Source organism: Pelobates fuscus, chromosome 5, assembly GCF_036172605.1.
Source record: "Pelobates fuscus isolate aPelFus1 chromosome 5, aPelFus1.pri, whole genome shotgun sequence".
In the NCBI taxonomy this organism is placed as follows: domain Eukaryota; kingdom Metazoa; phylum Chordata; class Amphibia; order Anura; family Pelobatidae; genus Pelobates; species Pelobates fuscus.
The window spans coordinates 209,638,245-209,663,177 of record NC_086321.1 but is presented as its reverse complement, the minus strand read 5'-3'; the positions used below and the strand labels follow the sequence as shown (position 1 = coordinate 209,663,177).

The 24,933-nt window shown below is 41.4% G+C and overlaps 1 protein-coding gene across 1 annotated transcript in view; it reads right to left on the bottom strand.

Annotated features, from left to right (window-relative positions):
• Positions 1 to 623: 623 nt before the first annotated feature.
• FRMD3 (FERM domain containing 3) overlaps positions 624 to 24,933 on the bottom strand; it is a 266,833-nt gene continuing 242,523 nt past the window's right edge. The window contains exon 14 of the mRNA XM_063455005.1: positions 624 to 2,110. Within this exon, the coding sequence (XP_063311075.1) occupies positions 1,515 to 2,110 (596 nt within the window). The 3' untranslated portion in view covers positions 624 to 1,514. The remainder of the gene's footprint in view (positions 2,111 to 24,933) is intronic.

Below are 24,933 nucleotides of genomic sequence, written 5' to 3'. Positions count from 1 at the left end.
AATTACAATAATGAAGGGAGTGAACAGCTTCTCTTTACAACACATTTTACAGTCTATACACCTTGGTTTACAAAAAAATACATCAAAGTCCAACAAGCACTTTGTACACCGGAAACAAAAACAAATAAATAAACGTACAAACATTATATAAACTAGTTTCAAACAATCTGAATATTTAAAAAACTAGTCCTAAAGCGGCACTGCCTGTTTTATAGAAATTAGCAATATCATGACTCCTTTTTCATTGGTCAGTAATTAGGGGAGTGTTTTCCTTTCAAAATGATTCCTAGACCATTCTGAATATCTTACAGTAGATAGTCGGAGTACATACTAATTAAGATGACTAATATAGCTTTTTGATTACCAAGACCAGAAAATTGGCTTGGCAATTAAGGAGTTTATTTCATTCTGAATTCCATGAGAGCGAAACCTTCCTATAATTTTTTTTTTCTTGGAGTCATAACTTAATGCCGAGAGCAACTTTATGCATTTATATCATAAATCCTGTAGAATCATAACAGGAATATATGCAGATCTTTCGTTACAGAGAAGCCTCTCCAATTTCACAAATTAATCAAACACCTTGCTTTGTCTCCCCCAGGCACTAAGGGGGGGATGGGGGGGTAATTTGCAGCTCATTGTGGGAAATCACAAATAAGGTAGGATTAAGTCATAACATATTTTCTTTAAAAAGTAATAAATATAAAAACATTGCATTTCACAAATCTATTTTTACTCTATCCTTCGATATATGTGTTGATACATTTGGGTTTTTGTTTCATCTTATTTTCCTACACCTGTACACACATCATGTAATAGTCCAGAAACAAGACAACCATAGTACAAAACCAAAAGGTCAGAAAATAAAATATTGCCATACATAAAAAATAATAATAATCTCAACATGCTCTTGTGCATTAATCTTTTCAATCTGTACAATTAAAGAATTTATGAAGACTTATTTCTTTGCTACAAATTTACCAAAATATCCGAACACATAAAAAGTTAAGAAAAATAAAAACAGCAAAAATGTCACTCGTATAGGCATCAGTTAACCCTTTCCCTATCCAGAGAGATCAGCTCCATACGTTATTTTGTTATGTGTTACAGACCACTCTGGCAGCTAAGGGGTTAAAGGAATAATGCACTGAGGTTTATATTCAAAAAAAGTGATCTTCCTTATACGGCCATAGACATTTCAGCGTTTTTCCTGTGCAGTTTATTCCACATCAACATAACATCCACAACCAAAAATATCTACATAACTTCCAACTATACAGCTATACAGTATAAAGGGAAAAAAAAGGTATAAACTTTACATTGCACGCCCTTGTTTTTGGTAAAATGTTTGTACTATTTCAATCAGTACAGAAAAATGTAAGTGTTAAGGATCCTGAAAAATGAACAAAAAGCTCCTAAGGTTTTTTGTAATTATTATTATTACTAGAGATATTAATGATATAGTCAGAAAGAAATAATGAATATAACCCTCAGCTGTTAAGTATTTTTGTTGTTTAAGAGCTGTGGAAGTTAAGCGCTGCACTGATTTTACACGCTATCCACTTTCTAAGAGGACAGTAGTAATCATTGTGGAACTGCTCAAACTCTGGCGTCTGTCGGATTTCATGGAGGAAAGAAATGTCTATGTTGGACTCCAGCAGGACGAGAATCAAAGGAAGAAGCACAAGGAGTAACCCCAAAGCCACCGCTATCAGTCGAGAAAAGCTCTTCAGAAATGCATTCAGCTGCATGTTCCCCATGAGGAAATTGTAGCTCAAACTCAGTGCTTTCCTTGCTTCCTTCATCTCTTCCTCCTCTGCAATCAGAAATGCATGTTCATCTGCCTCTAGCTCCTCAAAAGAATCCGTATCATCTCTATCGTGTTCTGCCCTAATGGGGCTGTTAAAGAGCATTTCAACTCCTTCATCTACTGGGGTGGGTAACAAGCTAGCGCTGGGGTTATACACCTGCTCTGAAATAGTTAATGGTTCCTCTTGTATGCCATCTTCCTCATCATTTCTAATGTCAGGCACTGACTCTAATTCTCTGGCAGGAGAGCTGCCAAGTACTGGGGCAGAGCTGGCATCATTCTGCTGTGAGATGAGGACACCTAAGGAACAAAGAGAAAACATCAGTAGCCAAGATTTACTTATTCATTTATTATAAAAGAGAGCACTATACATGTATTAAAAAGCTGTGTTAGCATTAGAGGGTTTCAAGTGGGATCAATGGATGCATTATGGAGTGGTACGCTACAAAGGATCTATCCCATTTAAATAATTCTCTATAGTTTTTTTATCTCCTAATGTGTTTTAAAATCTTCCAAGTACAGCTGTAGATTAACAAATGAACGAGTGTTATCACAAATGAATAGACAGTACTAATTGTTATTTTTATTTGCAGTAAATTGAGGGATATTGTATTGTGCCTGGTATGTAGAGTAATTACAGAGATTTATATTTTTTCAGCGGATGGCATATATAATAAGATTCATTGTATGTGTTCAGCCAACTATTATTGATGCTATGAATATTTTATATATGAATTATATGGCATACTTATTTACCACTTGAAGAATCTACCAGTGTCAGAAAACTCCCACAGTTATCTTGGGTATATCTGTCTCTGCAGTTATACATATAATTTATGTTTTTGTTGTAAAATTGTTCTTTTTTAGAAGCCACTTAGTGTTGAGAATAGCTTTGAAAGATAAACAACTAACGGACACCATTATGTAGAAATGATGAATTTGCATGAATCCTGGATGTTGCTAAAACAATTTAGAAATAAAATGTTTCACTAGCAGAATATACTCTTTATGTGTGATGAAGAAGACGCCTTAATGATGATCTACCAGAAAACCTTACATTTATTGGCAGAACATAAAAAAAACTTGTAAGTACGTTCTATTGTATTAATTTGTAAGTTGCTCAATATTTTAAAACTATTTAACCCCTTAAGGACCAAACTTCTGGAATAAAAGGGAATCATGACATGTCACACATGTCATGTGTCCTTAAGGGGTTAAATAACATATATGTATGAATATAGTAATACACATATTCCTGACATAATATTTACCAGGAGGCACCTGATCTACTTTTCCTGACTAATTGGTCACCAGCATCAAAGGAGCATTTATGGTCAGAGCTCTCCACATTCATTTTATCTATGTTGGATTGAAAAGTGAAAAGGAACGACCTGAAAGTACACAAAACCATCCCTAAAAAAGCACTGGGTGGAAAGTGGACAAAGCTGAACCACCACTCTATCTACCAGTTAAATCAATAAGGCCCTGGGAATTCTCTATAAGCTACTATACCTGGAGTGTTTGGAGAATTCGAAATGTGTGTAAACAGTTTTGCAGCAGGTCTATCCTGCTCTATAAAAAACAACAAATACAGGGTGCGCTGGATAAAATAAACTAAACGAAAAATGGAAACACGAAAAGGAAAGTCTCTATAGGTACAGTGTAGACCTTGAGTAACTGTTCTTCTAGTCTTGCTTTGGAATCTAAGTGGTCGAATATGGAATACAAAAGCAGAGAAGGGGAGACCAATAGTGCAAAACCGTAATGCTGAAAGAATCACGAACAACACAGACGTGGAGAAGTGCCAACTTACAATTTTTAGAGCTAAGCCCAGCTCTAGGTAAAACAGCATACAGTGGTATTTGATACTCCCCACATGTAGGATATTACTGGGCAATCCGCACCAGGGATTTCTTTTGCAGCACTGGATCTTGTTAAAAATGATGATAAAAATCAGCCAGGATAAAACAGCAACATATAAAGTAAATGAACTAACCCAAGGTAAAAGGTAGTTTCAAAATACTTTAATATAAAACGAAGTAAAAATACACAACGCGTTTCGCCAAACAATAGGCTTTTTCAAGTGTAGACTCTACACTCGAAGAAGATCCAGTGCTGCAAAAGAAATCCCTGGTGGGGATTATTCCACCTACGCTTGGTTCATAGAGCAGTGTGTCTGCTCTGAACATTGTAAGTACGTTTCTTTTTATTTCTGTGTCATTTTACATATGGAAAACACTATGGGCCCTCTCTTGTGATTTTATTTTCATAAGACCGGCACTGCAAGCATCACTAGAGGAATATCCTACACGTGGGGAGTTTAAATACCACTGTATGCTGTTTTACTTAGAGCTGGTCATAGCTCCTCAAATTGTAAGTTGGCACTCTTAGGACCTCAGTGTTGTCTGTTGTTGCAATATTACCTAAGTTATTGCACCATTGGGTTTTTCCCTCTTTTATATATTTTATATGCTGACGACTGTCTCAGAAATTTGAAAGAATCGTGTGGAGACACCTCCAATTGGCCAGTAATATCCTACATGTGGGGAGTATCAAATACCACTGTATGCTGTTTTACCTAGAGCTGGGCTTAGCTCTAAAAATTGTAAGTTGGCACTTCTCCACGTCTGTGTTGTTCGTGATTCTTTCAGCATTACGGTTCTGTACTATTGGTCTCCCCTTCTCTGCTTTTGTATTCCATATTCGACCACTGAGATTCCAAAGCAAGACTAGAAGAACAGTTACTCAAGGTCTACACTGTACCTATAGAGACTTTCCTTTTCGTGTTTCCATTTTTCGTTTAGTTTATTTTATCCAGCGCACCCTGTATTTGTTGTTTTTTGTTCTCTCCATCCTCTGAAGGGTTTGAGGGTTACCCTTCCTCTCAGGTGTGCATCTCTATCCCCCCTTGTGATCAGTACTGTAGCGCTGTTCCCTCCCCACTTTTTCTCATACAGCTATCCTGCTCTATCCTTCATCATCTGTTGATCACAGAGATGATATACTCCATGGTATGGTATCCTATTGTGGCACCACATGTCACAACGAGTCAGTGTGCAGCAAACTGAAGTGAGCTGTGTCTCCAATGACAACTATCTTACCTAACGTTCAGTCTCGTGGATAAATACAGTGGTGGAATCCATCCCTAGATATATTTTCCTACTACAATGGGCACATGCCTATCTTGTCATGTAATTGCCTACAGCATAGGAAATGTATGCCTGAATTTTTCATTTGCATAACTGAAACATATAGAGATATACATTTTGTGGCAACCTTAAAAATGAAATGAAAGTACTTTGCATATGTTTTTATTTTATTTTTTTATACAAGAATTTTCCATTTTCATGCAGGTACATTGCATTCTGGACCTATGGCCCCCAGCTTCAAATGCCCCTTTTGAACTGACCACATGTATTAAAAAAATGTAATAGGTTTTGGATAGCAATGTCACTTTAATAATAATTTGTATTTGATATAGAGCAGATATATTACATACACCAAAGCACTACACTTTAATTGTTTAGTTTAGACACTGCAATTTTTTACTTGTGTTTTTATCACATTCATTTTGCATTATATATATTCACAGTGCTCTTACAACAGATTAATTAAATACGCTTTAGTTCATTTACAACTAGCACTATATAATTTGTCTCCCATGTTAAAATTAGTGTTGCACCTATCAATATTGGGGTATTGTGGCATAGTGGTGGGCTTAAAATGGCCATATGGTGCAACTTAATCTCCATACTTGTGTTTTGAGATAGGTGATTTTAAGTAGCCCTGTATTCATGTGTGTGCACTACTCCTTATTCTATATTTTGTATGAATTTTGGTCTCTACGACAACACCACTACTGAGAAATGCATGTCCCGGGTATACAAACAAAATGACAATCCTGCTCTAATAAAACTTAGGTTATCTGCCTTTTAGAAATACTGTGGTTAGTATGTTCTGTTATCTTGTTTTTTTTTTTTTTAATCAGTATTAAAGTTAGAAATCCTGCACATGAAATTGAAAAGAAAAAGTACCTCAGAAATAATAATGAGAATCTTCTAATACTGGCTCCACATCTGCCAAACAAAGATGAAAATCCTAAACATAAGAGGTGTTTCCAAACTCAGGAAAAGAATATATCTTGGGGAAGTCTTATTCAGATTCACAAATGTGTGCAGAGTATCATAGAAAAAAATAAATAATGATTTTTGTTTTTCTTTTCATATTTGTCCTGTTTTTCAACTCTATACGACTATTAGTCAAATAGGCATATACATAGTATTATACTAATATTATCATAGTATGGTTTGCTGAAGAGCTTTACGGGATAATAGAGTATCTTTCATTCTCAGCACATTTATAAACTTGCTAAGTTGCACCACACGTTGTGGTATTCCACCACAAGGTGGAAGAAAATGTCAAGAAGTTCTATATTGCAGATACTACTATCTACTGTAGTGATTACTGATGATTGCTGGTTGGTGACCTGACATGGTTTACATTTACACCTCTGTTATACAGAGTAAGCTATATGATTAACACAAAACAAAAGTAAGTATACTGGGCCGGTGCAAGGATTTTTGGGTACATAGGCGAAGATGCATTTTTCTCCCCCACTTGCCCCCCCCCAAAAAAAAAAATAACATCTTCACCTATGTGCCCCTTAACCAGCCCCTCTCCCCTCCCTGTCCATTAGTGGTCCCCTCCCTTCGCTGTCCTTTAGTGTTCATCACCCCTCCCCCCTCTTTTCCCTGTCCCTTGGTGTTTCTCTCCCCTCCCCTCCCTGTCCCTTGGTGCACCCCCCACCCCCATTGTGGTCACACTCCCCTTCCTGGTGTGCCTCCTACCTCTCTTGTAGCATTGCCTAGCGGAGCAGATCCCCTACAGGAGCTTCAGTTTTCTGTACCCGGACAGACTGACAGGAAGTGTTCTCTCAGTGAGCACCTCCTGTCAGTCTGGCCAGGTACAGGAAACAGAAGCTCCTGAACCGCGCTCCGCTCTGCCACTCTACACTCAGTGGTGTGTACACACTGACAGTCACACACACTAAATGACGAACACACAGACGTCACTGACAGACACAGACTCACTGATCTGACACACACTTATTCATTGACAGACACACACACACTGACAGACACACACTGATTGAAACTCATTGACAGACACACTGATAGTCACACACAGACTCAATGACAAACATACTCTCACTGATTTTACAGACACTCAAACACACACTGACAGACACACACTCATACGCTGACAGACACACTCATACACTCACATGCACACACATAGTCACATGCACACACTCATACAATCACTCGCAGACACACACACTCACTCACAGACACACACTCACACTCCCTCCCAGACACACATACACTCACTCACAGACACACACTCACTCACACATACACTCACACACAGACATACTTTAATTATAAAAATAATATTTAGTGAGTGTAACACTATAGTCACCAGAACAAATACAGCTAATTGTATTTGTTCTGTTGAGTAGAATCATTACCTTCAGGCTTTTTGCTGTAAACACTGTCTTTTCAGAGAAATTGCATTTTTTACACTACTGCCTAGTGATAACTTCACTGGCCACTCCTTAGATGGCTGTTAGAGATCCTTCCTGGGTCATGGCTGCCTAAAATGCATCCAAACATTCAGTGTCTCCTCCCTCTGCATGCAGACACTGAATTTTCCTCATAGAGATTCATTGATTCAATTCATCTCTATGAGGAGATGCTAAATGGACAGGGCTGTGTTTGAATTGTGCTGGCTCTGCCCCTGATCTGCCTCTTTTTCAGTCTCAGCCAGTCCTAAGTACCGTTAGTGATGTCATAGTGAAAGCCACTGGAGGTGGACTTAACCCTGCAATGTAAACATTGCAGTTTTGCAAAACCTGTACAGTTTTACATTGTAGGGTTAAGAGGACAGGGACACTGCACCCAAGTGGTCTGTGTGTCTGTAGATTTCCTTTAATGGTGGTGTTAGAGATTGGACTGACCAGGGTATAACAAAATCTCCTTTAAATAATGCATGTTTCTAGTGTGGCCCCAAAATGTTTTATGTATATATGCAAGCTGTTATTTGGGCAATCTCATGTCTAAACCACAACAATAGCTTTCAGTATGTATTATATATTTTTTTTAAAAGAATTGTAGTATAAATGGAAAGTGGAAAATCATATTCCATGTATATTGTATAGAGTAATGTAGATGTCTTTAGCACAGAAAGATGGCATAAAGAAAAAGGTCAATTGTTGAAACGTATGAAACAAGGAAATTAATCCATGCAGGAACAATAAATTGGTTCTCATCAAATGAACAATAAGGCCAGCAATTCAGTGACCCATGGTAATTACAATATGTTTCCAACACAATTCCTATCACGGGCACACTAAGAAAAAAAACATCTTTAGAATTATTAGTCAGGTGTTATTGTCTAGTTAGCATATTAGAAATGCATTTTCATAAAAACAAATGCATTATGTAGACCACAGGGGGCTAGATTGTATTACAAAATATACATGGTAACTGAGTCGAGTATTCCCTTAGATGTTGATGTCTGATGTCTGTTAAGTTTATACCTTCACTGTAAAACATTCTTCACCATGTGAACTGAGCCATAACACCAAATACTAACTCCATTACTTAGAAATATACAGCAATGGCTTTGTGTTTTAGGGGTCTAGATTAAACATTTATATTGCTCCCCAACATTAAAAGACATTTAACAGAAATAGGAGGGGTTGAACTAAGTGAGGCATGCCTTTGTCCCATACTGTATCATCTCTGAAACACACTCCTGATTTCCCAACGTCCCCTGTGTTATTTTCCGCAGTTTTCACTTAGTTTTTCACCATTCTCCCTAAACCTAGACCCATAGAGCCCCATCTGGGTAGGCTACATAACTTCAAACATTGTAATGTGACAGCTGGGAGGAAGGGTCCGTGGATCAAATAAATCACTATGACATCAAGAGAAAAGCATGTCATTGCTGATATATGGAGATGGCATGGTCAGCTCATCACACATTTCCAAGTAAATGAATAATGGAATCTAAGGATTTGCTAGCAATGTGTCTAGCAACGTGTCTAGCAACATGCCAAGTTATTGTATTGCCTGCCTGAATAGCACCTTATCATACATGTCAGAATGAGATTGACTTAAATAATCTTGGTAAAGAGATCAGCACCTATTTAATTACAAATTATGGTATTCCTGCTAATACAGGTATGTATTATGTGTTAAAATTTGCAATTTGCACTTTAGATGATTTTTTTTATATCCACAGCTTGATTAAGACCTGTCTACTGCCTAGCTCAACTCACAACCAAATCCGCACATATACATGAAGAGTTCCTGAACATAAAGGGTGATAGTTACCCACTAGCTAGTAATTACTTGGTAATCACTTTCCCTAGTCGTTGATAGTTTATTTGTTGAATCACTAAACTAAAAATCAGGAGTCTATGGCTTTATTCTCCTATAACTCATTGATTTGAATAACGACAGCTCAAATACATTGGGGAAAATAATCTGCAATTCAGCTGCTATCTTACCTACTAAATGTTCTAAACTCACAAATATATTTCAGTATATTATATTGTCTGGTTAGAGCAGTGGTAATGTCACTGCTTTAGAGTTGTGAAACGCAGATTTGAACTGGACAAAACACCTAAATTATTCACCTACCTTAAATCCTCATAGATTGTAAGGACCTTCTTCACCTCTAAATACCCCTATTATAGTGAACTGAGGCTTATGGGGAAAAAAATCCATTAAGGGGTTCTGGAGGCATTATAATAAACCATTAAACAAGTGGCTACGTAGTTAATAAATATCTCCAGAACCCAGGACATGTCCAAATACTGACTAAGACTAGTGGGAGTTACAGTCTACCATTTCTATTTCAGCTGCCGTCATTAGAATTGTGACAGATTCCACTAGGTTGTGTAAATCCCACTAATCCCAGACAGACAAGGACATGTATGTTCTGGTCTGCTCTGGATTAGGGCAACCAGACTGAATGGAAGGTGATCCTCGAATTATTTTACATTCATTATAGGTATCAATTGCACAGATACCACTTACAGTGAGTTGCAGAGGAGGCCCTAAATAAAATAGTTCCCTAAATGCACAAAATGGTAAAAGTAAGACAAAATATATATTGGACCACCTGGAAATGTGAGCATTCAATAATTGTATTGAATTATCAATGGTTGACCATAGAAAAATGCAAATGTGTAACCACTTTCTCAAAACAATACGATAACAAAAAGAAACATAGACAAGCTTAAGATTAATATGGCACCAGGTCCAACGCGACTTTATGCCAAGTTTCATTTCAGAGTTTAATTATTTGCCAGTTCTCTATTTTTAATCTTTCCCCAGGCATACAGCTACAAGGATGGATACATTCCAATGTAGTCGGAGTGCTGATTAGTATAAAACTAAAACTAATGCAGCCTGGTAATTACATAATACTTAAAGATATAATCTGGGATGTAGGGTGGGATATTGAATTGTACTGCAAAAAAATAATAATAATTAGCATCAGTTAACATGGTTTTATGCAGAATAACATCTGAAAGCAGCTGTCTAGTAGTTGATAAAATGAAATGGAGTGCTCCTTTAAGCAGAAATCTGTTGTGACTGCCAACTGCATTACAGTTTGTATTGCAATCAATGGCTCAGTACTTAATTGTACAAACAATCAAGACCTAAAATGCAGAACCCTCAGGAACTGACTAGTGCAGAATTATAGGATATTCCATAGCACAGTCAGTGTGTGTACAACATTTGTAATCCTATCAGAGGAAGTTAGAAACGTTCTTTCTTACATTATCATACTCTACGCTACTACACATGTTTGACACAAACTATGCAGGTTTGCAAGATCCACTAGAAAATAAGCTAGTAACATATACTGTGAGAAAATCTTACTAGGCTAGATATTGCGGGCTGATATATAAAGCACCTTCCCCAAAACGAAACTGGAAAGAAATAACACTACTCCCTTAAGGCCAAACTATATTTCATTCTGTCTTCCCAATATTGTTCCCAGGATCCTGTAAAGGTGTGGAACATCCTGCTTATTTAACACTGAAGTGCTACACAGCCTTGCAGTTGTTAAGTAAGTATGACATTCAGTTTTGATAGAGGGTCTTTAAGGTCTACATTATTTTGATAGAGTTACAAGGCACTGGTGGTTAAAAGGTTTGAATGAAAATTTTGCAGCTATGCACATGCAGGTATAAGTCTAATATAGGTAGACGATTTAAGAAGCTTATTGGATAAAATACCTACACGGGCAATTCTAGCTTCAAATATGTGAACATTTTATCATCCATGTACAGGAGTTACCCATTCTTTAAATTCAGCTAAATTGTTAAACCATTTTCAGATGTACTCAAGCTGAAACAAAACGTATAGTTTAGCCATATTCCAACTTGGCCTAAACTTTTGCTTTGTCAATTCTTGACAATGCATAATATAGTGATATAATGTATACACCTTTGCAGTATATAAGTATGTGAGTTATTCAGATTTGGTGTCTTCCTGCCTGTTTCAAAATGAAATCTACTGCACATACCAGTATTTCCCCCCCAATCTGTCTTGTAGCACTGAGCCTAACTCAATCAACAAAACATAACTGATCATTTATGAGTTAGAATGCAGAATTTACCATTACTCCTTGCGGTGATCCTAGTTCCAAACTTCAGCAGGCGAATGAATACCTCCTTGTCGGAGTGATTGACCATGCGCAGGTGAACATTTTTTGTGGTCTTGATTTTCACCAAGAATTTCACCATATTGACTTCAGTCAGTAGTTTGTCCCATTAAGAACCTCTCAGCGCACAAACTAGAAATGATTCTGTTCTCTAGAGCTATAAATGTTTATAGTGGGTTATCAAGAGGTAAAAATACAATGTGAAGGTCACGAACACAAAGCCATGGATTTGAAGGGAAGGATAAAGTGAGTCGCCATTCTAATAATAACTATGCTCTTAATTCATAGCTTTAGGACTATATCAAGCATCCTTTCTCACTTAACCACCTCTAATTATAGATAACAATACAATAACAACTACTGTATTCTAATCAATCTACAGGGGACATAAACTAAGAAAATGTAATTGGATAATTTGATTTAAGACAGAAAATCCGTAGGGCAGGAAACAGCTGGGCCAAAATTGATTAGCTCTAGCTATGATATGGCATTTCTTTTACATACAGTAAATTATCTAGAATGTGAAACAAAAAATACTGCCTAGGATTTAGTTTACATTTTTACAATTTAAGAAGTAACTTCTGAAATATATATATTTTTTTTTTTACAGAAAGTTAGAAAGTCATAATGCTCATGCCCTGGGAAGAATTTGAAGATATAGCAGTCTGTTCACTAAATGGCAGTTTGTAATTAATTGGCAAGTGGCCTGAGATTTCAGCAGGTATCTGCTACATCTGTAGTAACTATTCAGACTGAAGAATCATGTTTTGGCACGGTTTTATACTATTTACATAAGGCTACTGTAGTCAATAAGATGAGTACAATTAAGCGGAGTAACTGTGAAATAGCTGCGAATTGATTAATGAGTAACATGTTCTCTGAAGCACTTTAAAGGGACACTCCACTGTCCAAATAAAAAATATCACTACTTAGTAGATATACCCCCGATATAAGCATGCATGCCTTTTCTAATCAGGAGTATATTCAAAAATAGCTGTCTAAAGCAGCAGATCTCTAGTCTAGAGACTTTGCAAGCACTCCCCTTCTTCCTCAGCCCATAGTTTTTGTGGCTGTCCACGTTTAGACTACCCAATGAAGTCTTTGCAAGACAGGTTCTATAAGCACATTTGTACCTCTTGAGCTTAGTTCCACTGAGCTAAACTACCAAGAGGTAACAGGACCGGTTGTCTTATTGACAGCCAGGGAGGTATAAGAAGCCTAATTTAAAAAAGTACCAATTTCTATTGACATCTACACTTCTTGTAAAATGGAAAAATAAAGAGGACACACGCTTTACACATAAAGTACGTATGGAGTGTCTCTTTAAGTCTCTGGAAGAAAACCAAAAACTAGCTAAACTATAAAGAAAATATTTGTGTAGAAAACATCTCCAACTTTAAATCGGGAGATTTTTTTTACATCTCTGCTCTTTTTTGTCAAAATGTCAAAAAAGTCTGTTTTCAACCTCCCACAACTCATCATGCTTACACAGTGGTTTATGAACTAAGCAGTTCGTTATAATGTGCTACCAATATACTTCCAAAATATAAGTCAAATGAGTCAGAATTTATTTTTTAAATCACTCCAAAGATATTGGATCCTCAGAAAGGTGACAGAAGAAGTAAGGAAATGGAACTCTTACTACATTCCTTAGATGGGTCGAGTGAATGCTGTGAAGATGACATTGCTGCCGAAGCTGCCATTTGTTTTCCAAACAGGGCCTATCTCGGTCCCACAGCCTTAAAACACTTAAATCAGAGATCAGAAGATTTGTTTGGAAGGGAAGATACTCCAGGATTGCATATGCTTAATTGACACCACTCGGATTTTAGAAAATACTTCCTGGGTGCGCACTTTACTAGGACCATGAGTTGGACAATCATGAACAAATATAAATCATGGGTGCAATTGGAGTCAGACAGCATCCCCTCGGATATCCGAGCTCTGCCATGGATAAAGAGAGAGGAAGGTTCTGCACGATCGCCGTAAATTCATGAAGGTGACCTTATCTCTGTGACATCACTTTGGCACTAAATACCACTGCTCCCTCTGATGGGTAATCCAGATTTTCCAGCAGGGGAACAGGGCCCCATCCGAACCTTGATGCAGAATTTTACATTTCTCCGCATGGCAGATGTCCTGAGATTCCTGTTGGAAGTACAACCAATTGAGTAGCTTTTTCCAGAAACACCACACACATAGTGGTCTACACTCACTGGTGAGGACACAAATTGTTAGATATTTCTCAAAAACCCTGCTTGATTAGAGACACAATGGGATTTAAATCTATGTGTCCTCACAATCAATAGCATCCAGGAGCATTTGGAAAATGTATAGAATGTTGGTGGAATGGCATTATCTATGGACACACCCATGCATCGGAAAGTGGGAGGAGGACCTTCAAAAACTCACAAAATCTTCACTAGGTGGCATTTGACCCCCCATGGATTTACACAGACGTGACCCTTCAGTGCCAGACTTGTGCTAGCGAAGCTGGGAAGATCAGGGGACATTCAAACAAATGTGGTGGGACTGCTGATTGACAAGACCATACTGGGAGGTAATTGGACAAGCTGTCAAAGATCTGTCAGATATAACTGCACTGTTGGAACCTGTGACATTTCTTTTGCACCACAATCAGACCCTATACCTGATCTATAAGCAATCAGTGATACCGAGATTCCTAAATGCAGCGAAAGTGGTGATCTGGATATTTTGGACATAGGCATGTATACCCCAACTGTGCCGATGGGTGGATGAGTTGGAGGATATGAGACAGTTTGAAGACCTGAATGCTGTATCGGTGAGGGATAGAGAGAGATATACCCAATGATGGATCTACTGGTTGGAGTCTCTGTCCTCATAAAGCCCGATTTCTGTCAAGAATATAAACTGGCGGCAAGGACGAATTGAGACATTGACTGCTGTGGGTTGGGAGGGCCACGATGGGCGGTGTTCCAGAAGATAATATTTTACAGTTACAGTTTGCTCTTATATAATTTTGTGCAAATTATAATGGATGTTCTCTAGTTTGGAAAAGCCAGAATTAATATTGCTTACTAAGGATGTTATCAGTGCCAGCTCAACTCTATGTTCCAGTTTTCTTCTTCTCTGTTTGAATTCATGCAACATCTTCCACTGCATAGAAGAACTTTGGATATGGTATGGTGAATAAAAATCGATTTAACCCAGAAAGATATTGGACAAATGTGTATCATTATAAACAAGTTGCCATCATTAGTGCTTAGTTATAAAATCTTTGCATTTAATTACTGAAGTCTTTAAACCATAGAGGGATATCAGCTATACTTCACTGACAAGGCCTAACAAGGCTGAAACAATCGTCTGGGGTTGCTGTATCTCTGGTGCAGAGAGAGACGGCCTGCATTTCGGATCTAAACCAGCATTTTGGGTGGGGTCAGTCTGATATGCAAATGGCCTAGTTATTTTTGTAATGGCACAAGATGAGCTAAAGCCTGCTTGAGATCTGAGCGGGGAACCATCAAAGTGCAAGCTAATTGAGCTGCTCTCCGTTCTCAGTATTCTTTTGCAACCTGTTTTTTTTAATAATAATGGACTTGGGTTTTCATTCCCTTTTTGTAAAGAAAGAATGAATACAAGGAACATTTAAATTGTATAAATTGAATAATATTAAATTAACATTATATTGTTTTTTTTCTTGCTAATTTCCCTCTTGTCTGCTTAACATTATCAGGGCCATAGCGCAAACAACTTTATCGCTTAAATCAAAGAATGGTCAATTCCAAGACTAAGTAAAGGTACCTGCAGAATGTTTGTGCGCAGGGCTGATATTTTTGGTAAGAGGGAAAGATGCTGATCATGAGCAGTCATATCTAGCATCATAAATAAACCTATCGCTAAGCATATAACAGAATAAACACTCCAAACATCATAAACACTCAAACACCCTGACACCCTTCCATTGTAAGGAAGCAAACTGCTTTAGAACGGTTTGACTTATTACCACTGGGTGTCACTCCCCGCAGCCACTAATGATGATTGAGAGCTGGAAGCTCTCTGTCTGAGCTAACAGAAGATTCTTCTCAGGATCTCCCAGCTATCTGTCTTTAATAGTGAAAGTGGAGAGCAGCAAGTGACAGACACATATAAGAAGTCAAACCATTCTTAAATAGTTTAATTCCTTACAACAGGAGGTTTTCAGGGCTTTCCAAGCACCATAGTGTTGCTTCAACCAAATAACGTCAAAGCGTGAATTTGTGGCTGCAGGAATGTTCTTTTTCTATCTCGACAGAGACAACTGAATCTCAAGATGTCTCCTAATTCTGCATTCAATTAATTACAGAAGAGCTGCAAACCAGTCTAATTTGATGCATCACTTCTCAAAAATTCTAGCTGCTTTATAATAATATACTGCAGATGACTCAAGACTAGGCACTACAGCAATTAAAGAAAATTCATGTTAACAAAGCCACAGGGCCTGACAGTCTTCATCCATGAGTGTGGAAATGGGCATTTTTTTTCTTTCAAAAATTATTTTCTTTCAAAAATTGTAACGGAGGACTGGAGGAAGGCAGAAGTGGTTCCTGTATTCAAAAAGGGTTGAAAATATTTGCCTGGAAATTATAGACCTGTGAGCATAACTTCTGTGGCTGGAAAAGTATTTGAAGGATTATTAAGTCACAATTTTCAGGAATTCAATGGGAAAAACATTATCAGCAAACATCAGCAAGTTATCATATAACATAGATCAGATCAAACTAACTTAGTTGCATGCTACAAAAAGGTAAGAAGAGTATAGGTCAGGGTGTTGCAGTGGATGTGATCTACATCGATTTTGCCAAGTCATACAATACAGTTCTAAACAATATGTTAGAATTATATATAATAATATAATAATAATAATTTATTTTTATAGAGCTTTTCTCCCTGTGAGACTCAAAGCACTTTAAAAATATACAAAGATAAAGGCATAAAAGTTAGGAGTTTCTGAAGGTCAGGTGAGCGGACTGAATGCATGATGAAAGAGGTGGGTCTTTAGCGTTTTTAAAAAAGTCTGTAAGGACGGTGCCTCTCTTATTGAGCATGGTAAAGAGTTCCAGAAGGTAGGGGCAGCATGGCTGAATGCCCTGGAACCTGAGTCTGTCTTTATTCTTGGCACTGTTCAAACTAAAACAAATTGGGCTACAAGCGCTTGGTATCAAATTGACGAGCCTGGTCGGGTGAAACGCACGCGTCAAGGGATTTATCATGCCACTTGACTTATTAATATGACCATAATTATTTAAGCTTGCACTTTATTTCTTTCCTTGCACTGGGTTAACCGGGAGGGTTGTAGGTGCCCTCGAAGGCACGGGTGGGCTATCTATACATAGCGAATTCATAATTATCATTCTTAACTATATTTTTCTACTATTCGCAATCATTATATCTCTGCCCTACTCTTTGAGCACAATATACTAACATGCTTTTTCTCATTAAGCCTATTGTCAGCATTAGCTACAAACTACTTTGAGATCACTGAGGTTTACTCTTAGCTTCAATTTGATACCAAGCGCTTCCTAACAGCTCAGTTTACTGTTAGTTCCTATTTTGATACTATGTGTTACCTAACAGCTCAGTTGATCCGATACATTCTTTCAGCTATACCTATTACTGAGCCTAGGCTATTGCATTGTTAGTTAGGCTCTTTATTCTTAGGCATGACATAATATCTCCTTTTTTTTAGGCATTCTTTAATACTATTTCAGCCTTCCTCCTATAATGTGTACTAGGCATTACCTCCTGGTGAGCACTGACGTGTGCTTCAGTGCATAAGACATATATATATAGTGCAACTTAGAATCCTCTTATTATAAGCTATCGAGCCATGTTTTTCATTTACTATATTTGTTACTTATTTTCATCTTAGGTTTCCACCATTTATTTAGTTTGTGTGTTTACACTCCGGGTGATTGCTATTTTTTGCAATTTTTAATACAATATATAATAAATTATTTTTTGATTTTCAATTTCTCTAAGCCTCTTACTGATATCTCAGCCTATTTTCAATACATTTTAAGGTATCCCCAGTACCTTTTACACTGGTACACTACCTTTACTTCTTTTTTACCTATTTTCTACTAGGGGTTACCCCCCTCTTCCTTAGTGTACCAGATTGAGCTGTATCCAAGTTGTTCTTTGTATAGAGGAGTCTGTTTATGTGTGCTATGTGTAACTAGGGGCTGTATGTGCTCATGTATGGGAGCTTTTGAGATTTTGTGTGTGCTGAAAGGGCCCGTGAAGTGTGTGCCTGTGCATCTAGGGGCTACATTGTGAGTGTATGTGTATTGGGGTTGCATTGTGTGCTTATCAAGGAGCTGTAGTTATTATATATAAGATTCAGTATGTAATGGGGTGAAGCATGTATGTATCTATGTATGCAGGTGTGAGTGTGAGGCTGAAGGTATGTGGGGAAGAAGTGTGTATGTAGGTGAAGAGATTATGTGTGTGAGGGGTGAACTGTGTGTGTATGCAAAGGTGTACTCTGTGTTGATGGGAGTGTACTGTATGTGTGGGGTTCACTGTCTGTGAGGGTGTACTGTGTTCAGGGGGGTGTAGAGAGTGGGATAGGGAAAAGCTTTACAATGTTTACTTTAATAATTGTTTAAAAAAAAAAAAGAATATTCCCCTTTCCCTGATATTACTTTGCAGGGAAGGGGTGGCACAATTTAGATCCGTGCTGGTTGAGAAGGCTCCTTATCCATTGGGTACAGGGGAGGTCACAAAATGAGAGGTCTCTCTCTTGGAGCTCTAGCACTTACACAGACTGATCCATACAAACTCACAGACTGACCCTTACACATACACACACACACACACAAACTGCTCCCCCACATACACAGACTGACCTATACACACAAACAGACTGACCCCCCACACACAGACTGATCCACCCCACACAGACTGATCCATACACAGAGACTGAGCCATACACACAAACACAAACACACACACACACAGGCCAAGCAGATCGGTCATGGACCAAGGGCCCGAAGCAGTCAGGGGCCCGACAGCACAGCCATGTTCTGGGTGAGGAGATCTCCTCGGCCAGATAAACATGATTTCTGCAACATATCACTTTGTAGATCACCCCATTCCTCACCAGTTTCTCCTTTCTCAGGGAGATCTGGCAGCGATCATTTAGTTCTTGCTGCCAGGTCTCCTCCCTCTGTGCGGTGCTTTGTGAGGAGGAATAGGCGGAGCCAGGAAGTGACATCACTTCCTGCCCTGCCTGAAGAGCACCCGGAAGCTAAGGAGCTGCAGTAGCCTGGAAGACAGCACAGGTAAGCTCCTATTAGATTTTTTTTGTAAATCCTCATTCAGCCCAGCACCCCGTCTCCCTGCACCCACCACAGCCCCCTCTGCTCCCATCTCATTCGTCCAGTACCCACCTCAGCCCCCCTTGTACCCACCTCAGCCCCCAGTACCTACCTCAGCCCCCCAGTACCTACCCCAGAACCCCCTGTATCCACCTTAACACCTCTCTTTACCTACCTCAGACCCCCCTGTACCCACCTCAGCCCCTCTGCTCCCACCTCAGCACCCCCTGTATCCACCTCAGCATCCCCTGTGCCCACATCAGCCCCCCAGTACCCACCTCAGCCCCCTTGCCCACCTCAGCCCCCTCTGCTCTCACCTCAGCCCCCTGTATCCACCTCACCCCCCCAGTACCCACCTCACCCCCCCAGTACCCACCTCAGCCCCCTCTGCTCTCCTAAGCACCCCTTGTACCCACATGCAGCCTCCCTACACATACACACCACAAACCGAATACCCACCATTGCAATACTGCACACAGCCTCCACACACACGATTTTTTCAATCACTTATATAGCGCCAACATATTCTGCAGCGCTGTACAATAGTAATACAAGAGAAACGATTAATCTAACACAACACTTTGACATATAGGAACACAACATCACTAGCAGCATCCCCATACATGCAACCCCACAAGTAGACTCCAAACACATGTGGCTACTTGTATGGTTGCACATGTGGGGGGCTCTGCTTGTGATGTCCTCAGCAAAATCAGTGGAAGTGTGTAATTAAATTTGCTTTATTTCTTTATTTTAATTGCTAGGAAGGCACGTCAGCAAGGGTTACTCCATCTAAAAACAGTGTTTATTAAAACACTGTTTTTGTTTGATTAACCCCTTTAAAGTTAATCTGGAGCCGAGCTGGACGTGTTCGGCTAGAGCTCCGCTGTAACCACGGTGCCAATCGCTTACATTTGCACGGACAGACCAGAAAAAATATATATTCCGGTGGGGGAGCTAGGATGGACAGGAAGGCCCCGAGGAAGCAGACCAAGAAGGTGACCGACTCGGCTACTACAGTGTCCGAGCTCTTTGCGGCCTCTCGTGCTATGCGCCTGAGCTCACAAGATGGCGGCCGGGACGGCCAAGGTACGCCACGATCACCTCCAAGCCCGGGCGGTAACGCGGCAATGGGGGGATCAGACCCCGAGACCAGCCAAATACTTATTAAACTGGCTGAAGTGCGAACTTACCTGGCTGCCGAAATGGTCCGTAACACCGCCGAGGTCAAAGCTGAGATTCAGGCCTTGGGTGCTCGGACGACGACGCTGGAACACAGGATGGAATCCACTGTGATTGCCCACAACGAAGCAGCCGCTCAAATTAATAGCCTGAAAACTCAGCTTCATGCGGCTACGTCGGCGATTGAGGATTTAGGCAACAGGTCACGGCGTAATAATGTTCGCCTCCGCGGCCTACCTGAACGAGATGGGGAGGGCTCCCTCGCCGAGACTGTCTTGGCTATATTCCGCCCGCTTCTCCCTGATATACCGGACCACCTATGGCATATCGAAAGGGCACACCGAGCTCTCCGGGCTAGGAGAGCCGATGATAGACGGCCTCGGGATGTGATTGTGAAATTCCTATCATTCCAAACTAAAGAGGCTGTAATGAGGTGTGGAAGGGGCCGCCCGATAACGCATAACGGGGTGGAAATAGCTCTATTTCAAGATCTTACACCTACAACCCTGCAGCGTCGGCGGGAATGGCGCCCACTTACCGAAATATTGCAGAAACACTCCATTCGGTACGCCTGGGGCCATCCCTTCCGCCTATTGGCATTCAAAGACGGCCGCACTAAAGTCCTTCCTCCTGATGGCGACCCGACTGCCTTCCTAACAGGCTTGGGAATCGATGTTCCTCTTGGTTTTGCGGTTCCGGTGGCGGCGACGGAGACCCTTGCACCTCTTCCACGCGACTGGCTTTCGGCGGGCGAGTGAGGTGGTCGGCTTCATGGCGGCGGCGGGAATCCTACTATTTACGTCCCCGAGTGGTGAGCTGGTCCGGGAGGGTTCTTGCAGTTTGGGAGGGTGGTACTGGTGTTCCCCCCCCCCCTTTTTTTTTTTTTTTTTTTTTTTTTTTTTTTTATAAGGTTTTAATATCCCCCCTCCGGGAGGCCCCAACGGGACGACCATAGTCCCCTCTGCGGGTGGGTTCTGTTTCTGGGGTGGGCTAGGGCTGTAAGGCTTCCCATCATCTCCCCACCCCGCTAACTGTATCGCTTTTACCCCGACCCTCTCGCATACTTGGCGTGCAGACATGGGCTGCGAACGATTGATCTTTCTGAAATCAAGCCGGCCCGTTTCCACTAACTGTTCCATTTGCATAATTTTTCCCGGTACCTACATGATACACTATTCCAACCCGGGCGAGGGGGCGGCGGGAGATGTACCCGGTAACTTGCTGGGGGCCTTTGATGCCCCCTACCCTGTATTAAATTGTGACTATTCCCCGTTACGGGTAATGCTATTGGGGATGCTAGCTTTCAGGATGGGGGATGTGCTGTAACGGTCCACTTATTGTCTAGGCTGCATCTATGCTCAACGGAACTCATGGGATGCAATTTATGTATTTCACTGATTTTATGCTATGTGGTGCCTTCTTTTGTCTCTCTCCGTCCTCCCCCCCCCCTCAACTGGGAGGATAGGGCGGGTAAAACATTTATTACACGTCCTCTTAAACCGGCCCACTGACTGTACGCTAGGGGTCACTAACGGGAAATACTGTCACTGGGCCTGGAGTTTTCTCCCGGGCCTGGACCGCTTGACTTTATCTATATCCCACATGTTTAATGAATCTCGGTTATTTTTAAGTACACCTGAGCGTCTCCACTCCCCTGTCTGTTTAAAGGGGATCATGTTCCAATGCTTAATATTAGCCCCGCGGGGCGCCCCCGACTGGGACCTCCGATTACTAACTGGGGGGAAGGGTCAGTTCAGCGGAGATATGCTCATTCCCCATTACTCTCGGATTATTTAAACAAAATGTTTGTCCACAATATGTTAAACTGGGCACCTTACGGTGCCTACTACAGTTGGTCTATGCTTGGGCTACTCTGGAGCATTTTTTGTGCTCTGGGGCCGCTTCAGTATATACCCCATGTTGTCCTGGCTATGGGTAAGCCCAGGCAAAAGTTCTCTCAACTGTTCTTCTCTCTTCTACCTTCTCTTTTCTCTGCTCCTACGCTTTCTTACCTCTCCCCCCCCTCCTCCCCTCTCGTCCTCCCGTATGTCCTCAAGGGGGACGCGGGTACCCGTAGATGCTACATAACACGCAGACATAGTGGGCGAGGCCCGGACTACCAATCTATATTTTTGATAACCTCATCGCAATATACGCAAGGACCCCTGGGGGGCCCGGTATGTAGAATACGCGTGACCCTTTACCCATCACGATGCCACTGAAGTTAATATCTTTGAATGTCAAGGGCCTTAACGCTCCGAACAAACGTCGCCTTATGTTCAGAGATCTTAAACGGTTAAACCCGGACATTGCATTCCTGCAGGAGACACATATTCCAGCGTCAGCGAAATTCGCTCTAAAAGACCATGTGTTCAGAACAGTACACGAGGCCAGGGCTTTGAACAAACGGAATGGTGTTGCGGTACTTGTACACCACAGATGCCCTTTTAAAGTTGGGAAGGTAGTGGCGGACCCAATAGGCCGCTTTGTACTGGTGTCAGGAACTTTATACTCCCAAGCGACTCACTTTCTGAATATCTACGCCCCTAATGACCCCTCTGCTGAATTCTGGGATGCTATGGCCCAGATGGTGCAGGATCTACCGCACGGAATGGTGATTGTGGGAGGCGACCTTAACGCCGCCCCGTGCCCGGCCGCAGACCGGAGCCGGGGCTGCGGCCTCCCGCGGTCACATGGGAGAGGGAGACAAGATAAAATTCTCCATTCCTTTATCCTCCGAACGGGCCTCTTGGACATCTGGAGGGCACATCATCCTGCAGACCGCGATTTCACTTTCTATTCAGCACCCCACGACACCTATTCTAGGATCGATATGTTTTTGGTGAACTCTCATTCGGCATCAAAGGTTACGGGCGCTACGATCGGCTCTATCACCTGGTCCGACCACGCTGAGGTCACGCTGACCTTAGACAACTTATGCGTAGCGTCCCCATGGTCCTGGAAGTTAAATACTTCTTTGCTACAAGATCTGACGGTGGTGGACGTAGTTCGGAAGGAACTGTCGGAATATTTTGCTAGGGAAACAGAGTCGGGCCTCCGCCCGGCCACGGTGTGGGCCGCCCACAAGGCGGTTATCCGCGGTATTTTAATTCGCGAAGCCACACTGAAGAAAAAACGCAAAACGCAACTAATTTCATCTCTCCTAGAAGCCTTGGGAAAGGCCGAGGAAAAACACAAAGCTACCCCGTCGCCTAATACACTAGCGGGCGTACGAGACCTGCGGGCATCGGTCCGCGAGGCACTCCTGGACGACACGGCTAGAGCTCTAATATGGTCCAAGAGGACCTATTATGAAAAATCTAACAAGATGGACACATTGCTAGCCAGAACTCTTCGCCCAAGACAAGGCCACTCACATATAACAAGTATTAAAAACAGTTCGGGTGGGAACTGTACAGATCCCACCGACATAGCTCAGGTTTTTACAAATTACTTTTCCAACCTCTACAACCATTCGAATGGCGACGAGGCGACGCATCAACGCGAAACCGAGGAAACTAAGCATTTCTTGTCTCAACTGACTCTCCCACGATTGGGAAGGGAAGAATCCGCTATCCTTGGCTCACGGATCACGGCCGAAGAAATTGGCGCGGCAATAACCGCTCTGAAAGGTAACAAAGCCCCGGGCCCGGATGGCTTTGAAGGTAGCTACTATAAAATCTTTCGCGACGAAATCACACCCCACTTAGAAACCTTATTTAATGACCTTATGGAGGGTGGCACTCCGGACAGGGATATGTCTCTAGCTGATATGGTATTACTACCCAAGCCTGGCAAGGATGGCTCGGTTCCGGAAAACTTTCGCCCGATCTCATTAATCAATCACGACTCAAAAATCCTGGCCAAGATCCTGGCTACCCGACTGAACCCTTTCCTCACGAATCTAATCCATCCAGACCAGGTGGGATTTATTCCTAGTAGGCAATTATTCGAAAATACTAGACGTAACATCGACCTCATTTGGAGTCAGGTAGATAAAGGGATCCCGACGCTGCTCTTATCGCTAGATGCGGAGAAGGCCTTTGACAGAGTCAAATGGCCTTACTTATTTGAGGTCCTTCAGCACTTTGGCCTTCCGGCCACCTACCTGACTGCAATTAGGGCAATGTATACCGACGTGCAGGCACGGGTCCGGATAGCAGGATCAAAAATCATACCATTTAGTTTAAGCAACGGAACGAGGCAGGGCTGCCCGTTGTCCCCTTTACTGTTTGCTCTGTCGCTGGAACCCCTATTGCAAACAATACGTGACACTCAGGAAATACGAGGAATTCAGATCGGAAGCCAGCGATACGTGGTCTCCGGCTTTGCTGACGACGTCTTGCTGACCTTGACTGAACCAGGGGCCTCGATGGCAGCTTTGATGGCAGTGTTGGATTCCTATAGCAGGCTAGCCGGCTATAAGGTGAACCTCACCAAATCAAGCGCTCTCCCGATACGTATGCGCGATACTGACATAGCTCACATAAGGGAGACATATAAAATCCCTATAGCCAGAGACAATATCAAATACCTAGGGGTTCGGCTGACAGCGGACCCGACCCACCTACACCAACAGAATTATACACCCTTAATCCGCACCTTAATAGCGGATATGGACAGGTGGCAGGATAAACCGATCTCTTGGATAGGTAGGATCCACACTGTGAAGATGAACGTGCTCCCCCGGATCCTCTTCCTATTTCAAGCTCTGCCGCTCAAACTGACTAAGTCCGACCTGGGTACGCTCCAGCAAGCCATAGGGAAGTTTATTTGGCAAAACAAGAAACACAGAATATCTCGAAATACTCTGTACAGGGCAAAATCTAGAGGCGGACTAGGCTTACCGAACCT